The sequence below is a fragment of the Mytilus trossulus genome, chromosome 8, assembly GCF_036588685.1.
Source record: "Mytilus trossulus isolate FHL-02 chromosome 8, PNRI_Mtr1.1.1.hap1, whole genome shotgun sequence".
NCBI classification, from domain to species: Eukaryota; Metazoa; Mollusca; class Bivalvia; order Mytilida; family Mytilidae; genus Mytilus; species Mytilus trossulus.
This window is the reverse complement of record NC_086380.1, coordinates 47,037,925-47,052,237: the sequence shown is the minus strand read 5'-3', so window position 1 is coordinate 47,052,237 and position 14,313 is coordinate 47,037,925. Positions and strand designations below refer to the sequence as shown.

General features: G+C 32.7%; 1 protein-coding gene across 7 annotated transcripts in view; it reads right to left on the bottom strand.

The window, feature by feature from the left end:
* The window catches only part of LOC134681043 (DNA replication ATP-dependent helicase/nuclease DNA2-like), a 194,399-nt gene that overhangs the window by 44,341 nt on the left and 135,745 nt on the right, over positions 1 to 14,313 (bottom strand). For all 7 annotated transcript variants that reach the window (XM_063540428.1, XM_063540430.1, XM_063540433.1 and 4 more), the window contains 3 exons: positions 14,152 to 14,204; positions 10,893 to 10,941; positions 2,234 to 2,349 (listed from right to left, as the gene is read on the bottom strand). In XM_063540428.1, coding sequence (XP_063396498.1) covers positions 2,234 to 2,349; positions 10,893 to 10,941; positions 14,152 to 14,204 — 218 coding nt within the window. The remainder of the gene's footprint in view (positions 1 to 2,233; positions 2,350 to 10,892; positions 10,942 to 14,151; positions 14,205 to 14,313) is intronic.

Genomic DNA, 14,313 nt, shown 5'->3' with positions numbered 1-14,313 from the left:
TAACATGCTTTTGTAATTTTATTTTCGCTGTTTTATTTGAGACAGATAAACTACTAAAATCCAATACAATTTTCTTTGAAATTAAGTAACTCGTACCAAGAATCAATGGATGTGAAGATTGAGTTAGAATATATGTATGTATCCAATGCTTGCCCTGTGGCACTTGTATTTTGACGGTACATTTGCCAACAATATTAACGGACTGGTTATTCGCCAAAACTATTTTCTCTGATACCGAACATATCGAAGTTTTACAAGTGTCAGGCAAAGAATCATAAAAACTTTTAGAAATAATGTTTATTGAACTTCCAGAGTCTACAAGTGCAGCGACAGATATGTGATTGACCTTGACAGGCATATGTATAAATTGAGATTTGAAACTAGTTAAATTTTCATCAGTAAATTCGCAGTCTTCCGTATCAGTGGTATAATTAACATAGTTTATTTCTTCACGTTGACTACTTTGAAGCGGACTCCTTTTTCTGGCACCTATGGATGAACGCCCGGGGGAGAGTGCCCTATGACCCCCGGGTTCGACTGGTTTCCCGGATTACTATGATGGTAACACTGAAAAGCACCATGACCGAATTGCTGACAAAGTTGACACTGCGTAGTTGGACTTATTTCACCGTGACCATTCCAGTTGCAATTTGCTCGATAATGACCAGGAGCCTGACAATTAAAGCATGTTTTTGGTCGGTTATTTCCTGCCTGACTTGAAAAGTTATTGTTGTAACGAGGGTTGTTGTAACGAGGTTTTTGATATTTTGGAGGCATTTCTTGTTTGATATCGGTACTTTGTGATTTTAATTCTGATAATGCTTTTGTGAGCTCTTTAACTTGGTTTTGTAAATCTTGAACCGCATTATTGTTATTAGCAATCATTGGCTTAGCAGCTGCAACACAAACTTCATCATTCTTTCTATACCCATAGGCTTCGCCCATTTTAGCTGCGGCCAACGCACTAACACTGTCTTTATGTGTACCAGCCCTAACAAAAAACGCAAGCTGTTCCGGTAAACCCTTGATAAACTGAGAGAGAATTTCATGGTCCTTCTTTTTCAAAATCTGAGCTTTCTCAACTATCTGTCCATAAAAATCTTCCAAAATTTGACCCCTACTTAATTTCATATTTTGAAAATTTTCGCTCTCAAGGAACACAGTCGGACTTTGCCAATCTAACTCAATATACTTTTCTTCAAAAATTGTAAGAAGATGTCTCCATGTACGTTTGCTTCCCGAATCTAGTGAATTAAACCATGTTAATGCAGGCCCTGTTAAATTAAGGTGGAAAGCGGCAATCATTCTCTGATCATCGATATGGTCAATTTTGTGAAGAGTTGCAAATGAAGTAAATTCTTTCATAAACACTGACGCATTTTCGTGAGGATACCCCCCAAATTTGCGACAAGCAGCCAATTTTTCCATTATTGTATCTGAATCTCGAATGAAACTTCCTGATTGATTTGCCAATGAAACAGAATTATTGGGAGTGTTTATTTTAGGAACTAAAGAAAGTAATTCGTTGAATTCGGCATCCTCAGATTCGTAATTTCGTGGCAAATAAGTGTCATGAAAAAGAGCTAGATCGTCTTCACTATCATATCGGTTCATGGGTGACGCTTCTTGTCATAGAAAATTCAAATGTAACGAGATAAATCTCACATACATAAATAAACAGTTTTATTCAAATATACAGCCATTTTCTGCCCTTTTGTAACGTTGCGAGTCATACCACGTGTTTGCACTGTTGACAATTATCTTCATTTTAATGTTTCATATGTTCATTTTGTAATATTAGGTACCAATTGTTCGATTTTAGGTTCCTCCACCATGTGATATACCTGACTTAGGTTTGGGGGACTAAAGACGAAGTATATATATTGCAAATAAAAAGAAGAACTTTCATATTATGATCCTTTACTTTGGATTCAAACGCCAAAAGAGGCTGATACATCTAATCATCACAACAATCATGGTTAAGACAATACAACGTTTCCGGAAAGTACGGATTCAACATACAGATATATAACAGTAGACAATATATAACATTGACATTGTGGTCTAGGTTTAGACAATATATCACATTGACATTGTGGTCTAGGTGTAGACAATATATCACACTGACATTGTGGTCTAGGTGTAGACAATATATCACACTAACATTGTGGTCTAGGTGTAGACAGTTGTTTTAAGTGATAGCAGATCTTGTACCTATTCTAATATAAATTACCTTCATAAGTTTAAGCAGAATATTATCTACAGCAGAGTGAGTGTAACTAGTCAGCAGGACAGACAGACCTAGCAGATTCAGTACTCTAGCTACAGCTACTATTGTTGCTGTTTTACCTGTAATAATCATGTATATTTCACAACAAATTAAAATAAGACAATTGCTATACATGGTTAAGAAACAAGAGGCTTCTAAGAAGCCCAAATCCCTCACATACTAATAAAAAATTCACAGGGGTTCAATAAGCTGTTGTCCAAGGCTTTACTCATTGTTGAAGGCTGTACTGTGACCTATACTTGTTAACTTCTGTGTTATTTGGTCTCATGTGAAGAATTGTTTCATTGGCAATATCATACCATATCTTCTTTTTTATATTTTTGCAGGTCAAAAAATGAAATTAACTGCCTAGATGCAACCATAGTGGTTCAACCCTGAACAAATGGCCGTGAAACAATCCAAACCTTCTTTTTGTGGTAGTGAACCTTTTGCTTAAATTTCAAAGAGATCCATACACCTAAACTTTAGTTATTTTCCAGAAACCAAGTGCCCCAGGGATGACGATGACAATTGGTAGCATTATATGACCCCCAAATTTTTTTGGCAGTTGTGTAAAAAGCATTTTGAACAAAAATATATGAAATCAAGAATAAAAAAAATCTTGAAATATGAAACTTTACTGAAAGGAAACTTAAAATGTATTTGCCTCCCTCCCGGCGTACATTTGAAATTGGGTAAAAAATATATTTTAATATCACTATTTTAAAAAGATCTAGTTTAAAGCACACCAGTCTTGTACTTCTTTCTTCAATTGACATACAGACTTATCTTTGGCAATTAACAGACAGTCTGTGATTTGTATTTTCTATATGCACAATTTGAAAACCTCGTGAAACTTGGATAGAGGTAAATATTCCAGATCAAGAAAAAAAAACATGTAAAGAAAATGTTTGATTATCTTAAAACCTGTAATGGACTGATAAATGAAGTCAATGTTCATGGGAAGCGGTACTCCCAGGCGAGAACCACAACCGTTCCTCGGAACTCATTATGAATTTGCAACATAGTCATGAAAATGCAACTAAACATCTGGTTCGAGAAAACAGTTATGTGCATTTCCTTAGACAATAAATGAAAATTAAAAAAAATCCCACCTGCGCTTTCTCAAGACTATTTTTACAGTGTGTTGGACTACTTTTGTGACAAATCATATACAAATCATAGAAATTTCATAATCTCTAACTAAAAATATGAACAATATTATGTTATATTATGTTATATGGGGGTCTTGAACTCTTTTAGTGACAACTTCGAAAATTTTAATTTTTTACCTTTTTCATCAGCTGAACCACATCAATACTTTACTTTGAAATTCTGAACCCAACTTAGTTTACATTGTAACTTTACCCCCCTTCTTGCTATTTGAGGCATAAAACATGAAGAAATAAATTTGGAAGTACATGTAGTATAAAAAGATTGGCAAGTAATCAGGTAACACACTGTCCACCCTAAGTCTTTATTCAACAGACGATAACTGTGTCCCTGGACCAGCTATGCACATTAATCATTTCATATCCATTAACGACGTCATTTACACAAAAATGGGTGTTGGTAGAGGCTTTACTTAACTGTTCCTTTTAAACATATTTTAAAGTAACTGGTTGGGATATTTCTAGCACCAATGACCAAACAATAAACACAATAAATAAAATAAACATAAAAGATTAAAAAAGTAATCTTTATGTTCAACTTGCTATTGTTTAGTTTTTAATGACATAAATGGGCCTTCACCCCTCTTACCGACTACTATAGTAGCTGTTATAATCTGGATCCTATTGAGGTCATTAAACCCTTCACTGCGGTTAGGGCGTTCACTTAAAAATACTCTAGCTACACCACTGGTTGCAATTTCAGCTAATGTCTAAAATGGGGTTCACTTTTTTTCCGCCTTGCATTGGAAGGGGTAAGATTTGACTATCTATAACAGGGTATTATAAATACAATGTTACACTATTGTTTCAGATAAAGGTGAATGTTTGTTACCATTAAAACGTTTAAACCTGCTGCAATTGTTTGCACCTGTCCTAAGTCAAGAATCTGATGTTCAGTTGTTGCAGTTTGTAGGTGTGGTTCTTAAGTATTTCTCGTTTTTTTAAATAGATTAGACCGTTGGTTTTCCCATTTGAATGGTTTTAAGCTAGTAATTTTTGGGGCCCTTCATAGCTTGCTGTTCGGTGTGAGCAAGGCTCTGTGTTGAACAACGTACTTTGATCTATATATATAATGGTTTACTTTTATTAATTGTTACTTTGATGGAAAGTTGTCTCATTGGCACTCATACCACATCTTTTTATATCTACTAAATTGAAAACAACGTTCAAACCTATGATTGCATTGGATAAAAACCGCAATTTTTATATGTGTGAATGCAAAACAAATTTCTTGGTAATGGGGTCTAAATACAGCACAAACAACATTTTCCAAAAGACCAAAAACAGTGAAAAGGAATATTTTAACAAAATGGGTATATATATCAAAAGTTAAGAAAAAGCTATCGTTAAAGATTTATTTTTCATTCTTCATGCCCGTTTCATATAACCTTTAACTGAATTTACAACTTCTTCCAAAGATTTGATATCCACATGTTAATCAATACATAATTGAATGATCCAAAGGCAGACTATAGTTTTATGGAAAAATATTGATATCTGAATATCTAGAGGATGTGTAATGTGTAACTGGACAATCACTTTCAATGTAGCTATGGATAGAATATATATTGTTTACATGTATATATGTAGGACTTTATAAAGTGTGATGGGGACGCTAAAGTACGATGGTCATGCTAAAGTGCAATGGTCAACGCTAGAGTCCGATGCCTCCATACTCTAAAGTGCGATGGTCAGCCAAAGTATAGACGTACAAAACGTAGTTGGATTACGATGTTAACAGTCGTTAATACAAACCAAAAATGAACATAACGGAAATATGAAATAAATGATGGAAGCGAACAGATGCAAATTTATGTTTACATTTACATTCAAATATTGATTTTATTGAAGAGTATAAACATCGGTAAAATAAAGGTTTTCAAGCGTAAATCAGAAATTGTCCATTAAAACATCAGTGTGTACATTTTGGTTAAATATAACACGTATTAATATTCGCTATGAAAAAGGGGGAAAATAAATGTTATTTATTCCGTTCAGTGGCAAATAGTTCATGCATGTTCAGGTTGAGGGGCGTATAGGATGTAGCCTGTCGTTTACACAGCCTAATAATGTAAACACATCCCCTTGCCAGTTGCAAATACAAAATTTGTCTTCTTAATTTAGAAACAGTCACATAAGACTACCAGTAAAGTAAAAGCCAATCATAGCAGACTAGATTTTGCAAAAAGACTTGTTTTTATAATTAGTTCCCTTGAACCTTTCTCTTTTGTTCCATCACACTTTTGGCCAAAAATAAATAATTGTTTGTTTCCCCAAACCCGACCCTATCAAGTCAGGTGAGGGTAGGTAGGTAGGTAAATTATTTTATTTTTTTGGTAATTTTTTTTTGTACTTGTAAATCAGAAATTACAAACCATCATTATAGGGCTGTATTTTAAATTCTAGGGTGTATTAAGCTATCAGTTTCCTCATGTCAGATTTATTAAATAAAACTCTATGTATAATTTGAAATAGTTTATTTAACTGGGTTTCTTTTGGGTCACGGGTAATTTTCCAACAATGACACAGTCTTTGTTGCCCCCACAGCTGCACAGAAGGCACATATATTGGGCTGTGCCATAGTAGAGTCATAATACGTGAATTCAAGATGTGTTCGTCACAGTCTATCTGTAGGTGCACTTTCAACACGCCTTCAACAGCATCACCTGAAATAAAGAACAACAGAGATCTTTAATAAATAAAAACAAGAGGCTCTCAAGAGCCTGAATCGCTCACCTGAATTTTTTTTGTTTAATCTCTCATCAATGATTATTTTGGTTTTTCAATTTATTTAAATGTTCTTTAAATCGTCCTATTCTCTTCAAAAGCCAAAAAAAAATCATGTTCTCCTATCGTCGCTGTTATGCAAAAACCTCGTATCTCAATTTTTTGCGGAAATCTTTTTATCGATTATTAAGAATTAAATATGTATGTTCCACTGAATGCGAAAATATCTGATCTTCTAACCAATCATTAACCCGAATTCTGACAAGTGACGAAAAAAGTGTAGTCGGATTGGTGAGACATTTTGTTGTGCGAAAATATCATATCTCAAAAGAAAAAAAAGATGGCACTAGCAGCTGAGATTATAACAGGTACAGTTTTGTCAATTTTTTGTCTAATATATTATGTATAGCTTAGAAATAATGAAAAGCTTTGAAAATACAATATAGGTGCAGAAATTTTTGCTCGCCTTGGTAATTGATTGGTTAGAAGATACGATATTTTTGCATACATTGGAACATAAATATTTAATTCTAAATAATCGATAAAAAAAAATCAGTTTTTATTGCCTGGTGTAAAATTATGAAAACCTTAGATACGAGGTTTTTGCATAACAGCGACGCTATGTTCTATTTTAGCCATAGGAGCTATGTTTCTTGACATACAAGGAAATGAAATATAAAATTTATACTAGATACTCTGAAACTCATTTAGCCTAAGTTTGGCTGAAATTGATACAGCAGTTTCAAAGGCGAAGATTTTTTAAAGTAAGTCAACATGATGAACAAATTGTGAAAAAAGTCTTTAAAGGGCAATAACTCCTTAAGAGGTCAATTGACAATTTTGGTCAAATTGACTTATTTGTAGATCTTACTTTGCTGATCATTTTTGCTGTTTACAGTTTATCTTTATCTATAATAATATTCAAGATAATGACCAAAAACTGCAAAATTTCCTTAAAATTACCAATTACGTGGCAGCAACCCAACAATGGTTTGTTTGATTAATCTGAAAATTTCAGGGCTGATAGATCTTGACCTAATGAACATTTTTACCCCATGTCAGATTTGCTCTAAATGCTTTCGTTTTTGAGATATAAGCCAAAAACTGCATTTGACCCCTATGTTCTATTTTAAGTAACGGCGGCCATGTTTTTTAACGGATCAAAAATCGAAGCGCACACTTTGTGCAGGATACTCTAAGGAACAATCATGCTAAGTTTCATTCAAATCCATTCAGTAGTTTCAGAGGAGAAGATGTTTGAAAAATTGTTAACGACGACAGACAACGACGACGACAAGTGATAAGAAAAGCTCACATGGCCTTTTAGGCCAGGTGAGCTAAAAATAATATCCTAGAGTACTTTGTATATATATATATTGGGAATTTTCAATGAAGAAAATGTCTAAAATACTGAGCCTTCTTTATTATATTAAGCAGTATAATCTGTCAGAAATCTGTCCAAGTTCAACGTCAGAGTGTACTAGTAGAATGAAGTTTATACCGTTCATTGAAGTATGCAATTTTCCACTGAAAAAGGATTTGAACATTGAACCCATATCAAACACTGAATAACTCAATGAAACATGCATATAAAATATAATCAACTGAGAGTGTAGGTGGTAGATGTGGAAATTTCCTTCAATGTTGGGTAACAAAATCATGCTATGCAAAACCATGTTATTATATATTAAAAGTGACAAGAAAATCTTTTGGGAATACTATAAAAGCATTCCTTCAGGTGTTATAACATATCAACAACAGTAGTCATACTTGGTTAGCAGTCTGTCAAATGCTCTGGATTCTCGAACAATTACCATTGTGGCAGCCTTCTAGTTAGAGAAGTATGCATGGGCTGTATGCTTTAACAAGACTAGTGTGGAGTGATCTGCTTTTATTAGGGACCAAATGATTAATTTAAATCAATTGCTTTCAGGCCTCAGGTTAAATTAGTAAGGGCACAAGGAAATCATTAGGGAATTTAGGTAAAGGGTTTGAAAATTTGCAAGAAAAAGAATGCAAACAAAGGTGGGGAGACTCTCCTTATCCTAAAAAAGTCTACCTTTGCTTGCAAGAAATAGATGTTGGGACGGTCACTTATTATGCATACCTGTTAACTTGTTAATAGTTTCTTCTTTTCCCTTAGAAAGTTTGTTGACAGCTTGACTGGCTCCCATCATTTTGTCAAAGGTGTTGACAACATTTGAGGAGGAGGCTTCTTTTTCTTTAGAGGTCCCATCAATGATAATGTCAATGCAAAATTTCAAAAACTTAAATATGTATAGGAAGGTGTGGTATGAATGCCAATGAGGCAACTCTCTATCCAAATAACAATTTATAAAGGTAAACAATTATAGGTCAAGGTACAGCCTTAACCACGGAGCCTTGGCTCACACCTAGCAAGCTATATATATATAAAGGCTTCGGATCTCCTGTAGTTGGTGATCGCAATACTGGTATAAAAATTTTGTACCAGTATTGTATTCCAGTATTGTGCTTTTTTTTAAATAAACAATATAGGTTATTAATCTTTTACTAAAGGTGTCACATATATGCATAATGAAATTAACATATGACATGACAATTTTATTAGGAATGATTGTGTTTAACTGGTGATGTCATAGATGGTACACTGTGATTGTCATCAAATAAAATTTTAAATCTTCTATTTTTTTCATAACCATTCTGTCTCAGCATTTTTAACAAACTCTGTACTTTCTTCTATGTTTTCTTTCAGCTCTCTCTTTCCAAGATTCATGTAGTATATTTTAGTGAATTTTATATTGACATTAATGCTGTTATAGCTTCTGTATCATCAGCATTGGAATTGTCTATTTCTTCTTCAGATGTGATTTCTGCAACCCCTCCCCTTCCTACATTGGTATTTAGGTACAATGTGTTCAGTCTGTGGACTTTCTGTAAAGCTTACTAGATTACATGCTATTTCAGATAGCATCTGTACAGCTCTCTTACTGTCAAGAGTGCTGGTCTAGTATCAGTAGATATACATGTACAGTGTATATGCTACTAACAGTACTGTCCATGGTTCTGAATCAACTGCTTCAACCCTTAACATTCATGTAGACAAACTAGTTAATTTCATTATAACCAGGTTCCCCTATAAAGCAACTTTTTTTATAATTAATGAATAATATTGATATCTTTTGTTGTGAAAGATTAATAAGAAAATAAAGACAAAGGCATATGATCTCAGTACACAATAAATGTATACATATATTAAAATATCTGTCAAAAAATGTGATGGCATACATTTAAATGCTGAATTTACAGTGTTAGAGTTAATAATAAGCTTTTATTTTATTTTATCTATATTGAATTAAATAAAATATAAAAATATGATAAAATTATTAGCAATTGTTTAAATAATAATGATGATATGAGTTATTTCAATAATCCTTTGTTTATTTGTGCAAGTATAACTGGTTGTTTATTGATTTCACAATTATCCTCTATAATCTTTTTGAGTTCATTTAATCTCCCTTTGATCTTCAATATAGTCTAGTCAACAATACAACTACAATACTGGTATATCAGTAATGTACCAGAATTGCTGGTTTTTTTTATAAAAAGTTACAATACTGGTACAAAATTTTTATACCAGTATTGTCCACAATACTGGTATACCAGTATTGCGATCACCAACTACATGAGATCCAAGGCTTCATTTGTATAAAAAGTAAAAACACAAAAATACTGAACTCTGAGGAAAATTCAAAAAGGAAAATTCAAAAACAAAAGGCAAAATCAAAAGTCCAAACACATCAAACGAATGTTGAATTGTTGAATAAAGATCCCAAAATTACAAGTGTAAAACCATTTAAAGGGGAAAACCAACAGTCTAATCTATATAAAAAAAAACGAAAACATGTATAAATAATATAAACAAAAAGTCTTTATTAAAGTCTAGTGTCAGTTTCATGTCATCATCGTAGTGTGGACTAAATATTTCTGTAGAACCACTTTTTTAGATACACGGATGTGTTTTTGTCACGAGCATCCTCCTCCTCTTCAGTCAATTTTAAATCAGCTATCACGTTCTCACATATGTCTTTGAACATTTCCTTCTTCGAAAATTTGCGCAATACATTTGTTACCAAGTCTTTCTTAAAGTTTCCAGCCAAATAAACGGCAACAAAAACTGACAGAACGGCATCCATGTAAATATATGAACAGTCTAGAGAATATTGTTCTGAATATCGTAAAGACCCGAGACCACGTGGAAGAAGAAAGCCAAGTCGCGTCATCAAGGCGTTTTCAACAATGCCGATTTCAAAGGGCGCTTTGAAGAACAGCGTCTCCTTCTTATATCTTATGTTTTGATTTTTCCATTTCATAGGAGCACCGCACCACCACATGAATTTCTATATAAAAAAAAAATTCTACACAAAATCGACAACAAAATTATTCCGGTCGCGGCGATTTTTCCGGGTCGGTCGGGATTGGGGAAACAAACAATATTTTATTTTAGGCCTAAGCATGCTATACCTTCACACTTTAGCAAACAAACAACCATCATACTTATATCGTACTTTAGCGTGAGACACCATCATACTTTAGCGTAGACCATCGCACTTTAGCGTTACCATTGCACTTAAGAGTCCTACATACAAGAAATGGAAGTTTTTAACGACCTTGACTGGCTATACAGCCCTTGCACGGTCGGCTAGTCCTACATATATATCATTGATTACCTTATATAGCCTTACCTGTGCCAGGATAGCCTTTTATCAAAACATAATCTTTGCTCATTAACACCTAGAATATAAAAAAAATATTCACAAATGGCTTTGCATTAAATATCAATCAGAGCTTGGAAGGCAGCAGAAAAGGCATTTGCCATATATTAAGCAATATAGAATAGAGAATGGAAACTGGGAATATGTCAAAGAGACAACAACCTAACTAAAGACTAGAAAACAGCAGAAGGCCATCAATGGATCTTCAACACAGTGAAAAAATCCTGCACAAGGCAGAAGGCTAAAACTGGACTATAAACAAAAATGTGTACTAGTTGAAGCAAATGTTGTACAAAAAATCCAATATCCCTCTCCTTGAACATATATTATAATTATATATCCAAGGGCAATAACTAAAAAAACTTTGTTTGTTTGTTCTTATAGGGGAAGATATTAGCAAGCAAAATCGAATGAATTGTGCAAATGATTAAAAATTGAGCATGAAAATTAGCATGAAGCATCATTATTATATACCAGGTCATTTTTTTTAAAATCAATTTTCAAGATGACGGCTGTTTTTTTCTATTTTGAAAATACCTATTTTTCTAGAAAACCTTTTCTTTGACCTTCTTTAAGTAAAAAAAATCCTAATTCATGATTCTTGACCAATGGTAGCACTTGAACTCTCTTCAGTGTGGAGGAGAAAACATGGCAACTTCTAGAGTTTACAAACTTGGTGAAGCAGGAAAAAAATATACGTTAACATTCAAACATTTGTGCAAAAAACATTCACAGGAACTTCTATTAGTTGATTAAGAACATTTAAGTTGCTACTTAATATAGTTGTATGTTTTGGAGGCTTCGGGTTATGAGTACGCAATGTCCAAGAACGCAAATCCAGTGCAGTATGTCACAAATTTCTGTGATTAGAAAACTGTGGATTTTTTGTAAAGAAATTTGGACTGTGAATGATGTCATAAGTGCAAGAATTGTGGAAAACATTTTTACAATAAAACATGACTGGACTAAAGAAATTGATACAAGCACGAACTTGTTAAGATTTATGACCATATATTGAGTTCAAAAAGTGGACAAACATACAAATTTAATCAAAGCAAACACTTAGATTTATCCATATAGGGGGCTGTCATTTTCTGTTACACAACAAAAACCCTTTGTCCCAATACCCTTAATAGAGTCATTATTTTTTTAAATTTTATTTAAGTTCATGTTTTACATTGTTATTACAAATGTATAAGAATAAGAATAAAAATACTTTATTAATCCAATTATGATCAACTCTCACTGGTTTTAAATTTCATAAAATGATTACAATAGTTTTTGTTATAACAATGAAATAATAATAATATAAAATATAGCACAACTCCATTGAACACTGAACAGTCATTGCATGCACATGAAAGAGAAAGTAACTATATATGGGAGACAATAACAAAATAAAAAAAGGTAAAGATAATATATGCATCTTGCCTAGGCACCAACCCTATTATGTTCAACACTGTTTGACTTTTCATTTTATTCTGTACTCATAATACTATTTTTGCACACCAATGTATTAACTTCATTTTATGGGACTACAATCCAAAAGCAAAATAAATTCAGTGCAGGTAAATGTAGTCCAACTGAAGAGAGCATTTCTCCACGTTTTTAAATAGAATTCGAAAGCAGCAATTACATGCAGAACAGTGGTTGCCAACCAGAGATATTTATTCAACAATGTGATAAATAATGTACAATTCCTTATGCATGTATTGTTATACATGATACATGTATTAGATTATTACTACACAAGCATATATGAAGAACTCGTCACATGAGGGTTTCATTCGGGCCAGGTGAGCTAAAAATAAAATCCTCCCACTCAATAGATATAAACAATTCCCCAAAGTTTTATGCAAATTGGTTTAAGTAATTTGTAGTTTATGTCCCACATGTTGACGACGGACCCACAGACAGACAACTGTATACCATAATACGTCCTGTAAACCAGCATATACATATAAGAATGCTATTATGTTTGGTTCAATCATTAAACATGTAAAATAATGAAGAAAAAAAAATCATTAGCCACCGATTTGATTAAATTTTGTCAAAATAAGCCAAGAAATATTGCTGATGAATTATTACTTGCAAATGAATAATTCAACCTCATTATAACTGTATTCATGTGACCTTCAATTAAACCCATTAGCTAGAGATTGGTTATGCATGCATAAGTTGTGTTTAGACATTAAAAGGAAAAGAATGTCAACATTGAAAGTGAAACATTAAGGTGAACTATTTAGTTGATTGATTTGATCCACAAAAAATCCTTCCTATACTGGTAAAAACGTTGATTAACTTTTTCTTTAACCTTTAACATAATATTAAACAGACCTATAAAAATCCAATAGTATGAGGTTATGTTACCATTGGAAGTATTTGTAGGTCATCTCAATAGTTAATTAGATGGTGTCTAGACTAAAATACACAAGATATTCTGATATATCATAGAGAACAAACATGAGAATTTCAGTCAAATCTAAAAAACATAACCACTTCAAACCAGATAAAACTTACCAGTAATTGCTTTTATAAATCAAATCATTTTATTAAGGTGGTATGGGAGTCTAAAATACAAATGATAGAATTTGTTCATACTTTGTCGAAATGTAGTATTTATTGATACATGTTCAAAAATGTTATAAAAATGATAGGTCACCGCGCATTTTCTCAAGCTACAGGTTGTGACAAATTGACAAATTTTGCATGGATTATGCTGGAAAAAGCACCATTTTGTGAATAGAAACTAAACAAAATGATAGAATGGTATAATAAATTAGGAAAAGAAAGCTTTCAGACAATGCTTTTAGAATATCAAAAGAAAAGATAGGGTCACCGTACGTTTTTCCCGGCTAAAAGACAAAATAGGAAAATTTCATGTAGAGTCCTTCAGAAAATCACTGTTTTAGAGTTACCTCCCCTTAAAATGCCAATTTGAAAATATTCAAAAAACAACCAAAAATAATCTACACTAGTAAAAATTTAATATTTCTAAGTTATATTCTTATAAATTGGTTCTTTTAAATGAAAATTCACATTAAATATTGCATTCCTGCATCAAATTTTGCTAACTAGATGGAAAATATGGACCTTAGATTCCCTGTTTTTTACAATCCAAGATGGCGAAAGACACCCATACCCCCTTAAGTATATCTCAATCAAAATTGCCATAATCAAAAATTCCAGCTACATAATACAGTTAATAATAATAAATATTTTCAATTACCTTTAACACAGCTGTCTTCTGTGGCTTATTCAGAGACTTGAATATTCCTTTCACTATAAACAAAAATGCTGATCTCTATAATTGTTCACTCCTTGAAACATTGATGTATAGCTAATGATTAACATATAGAAAACAAAAAAGATTAAATCCATTTTTGTAGAG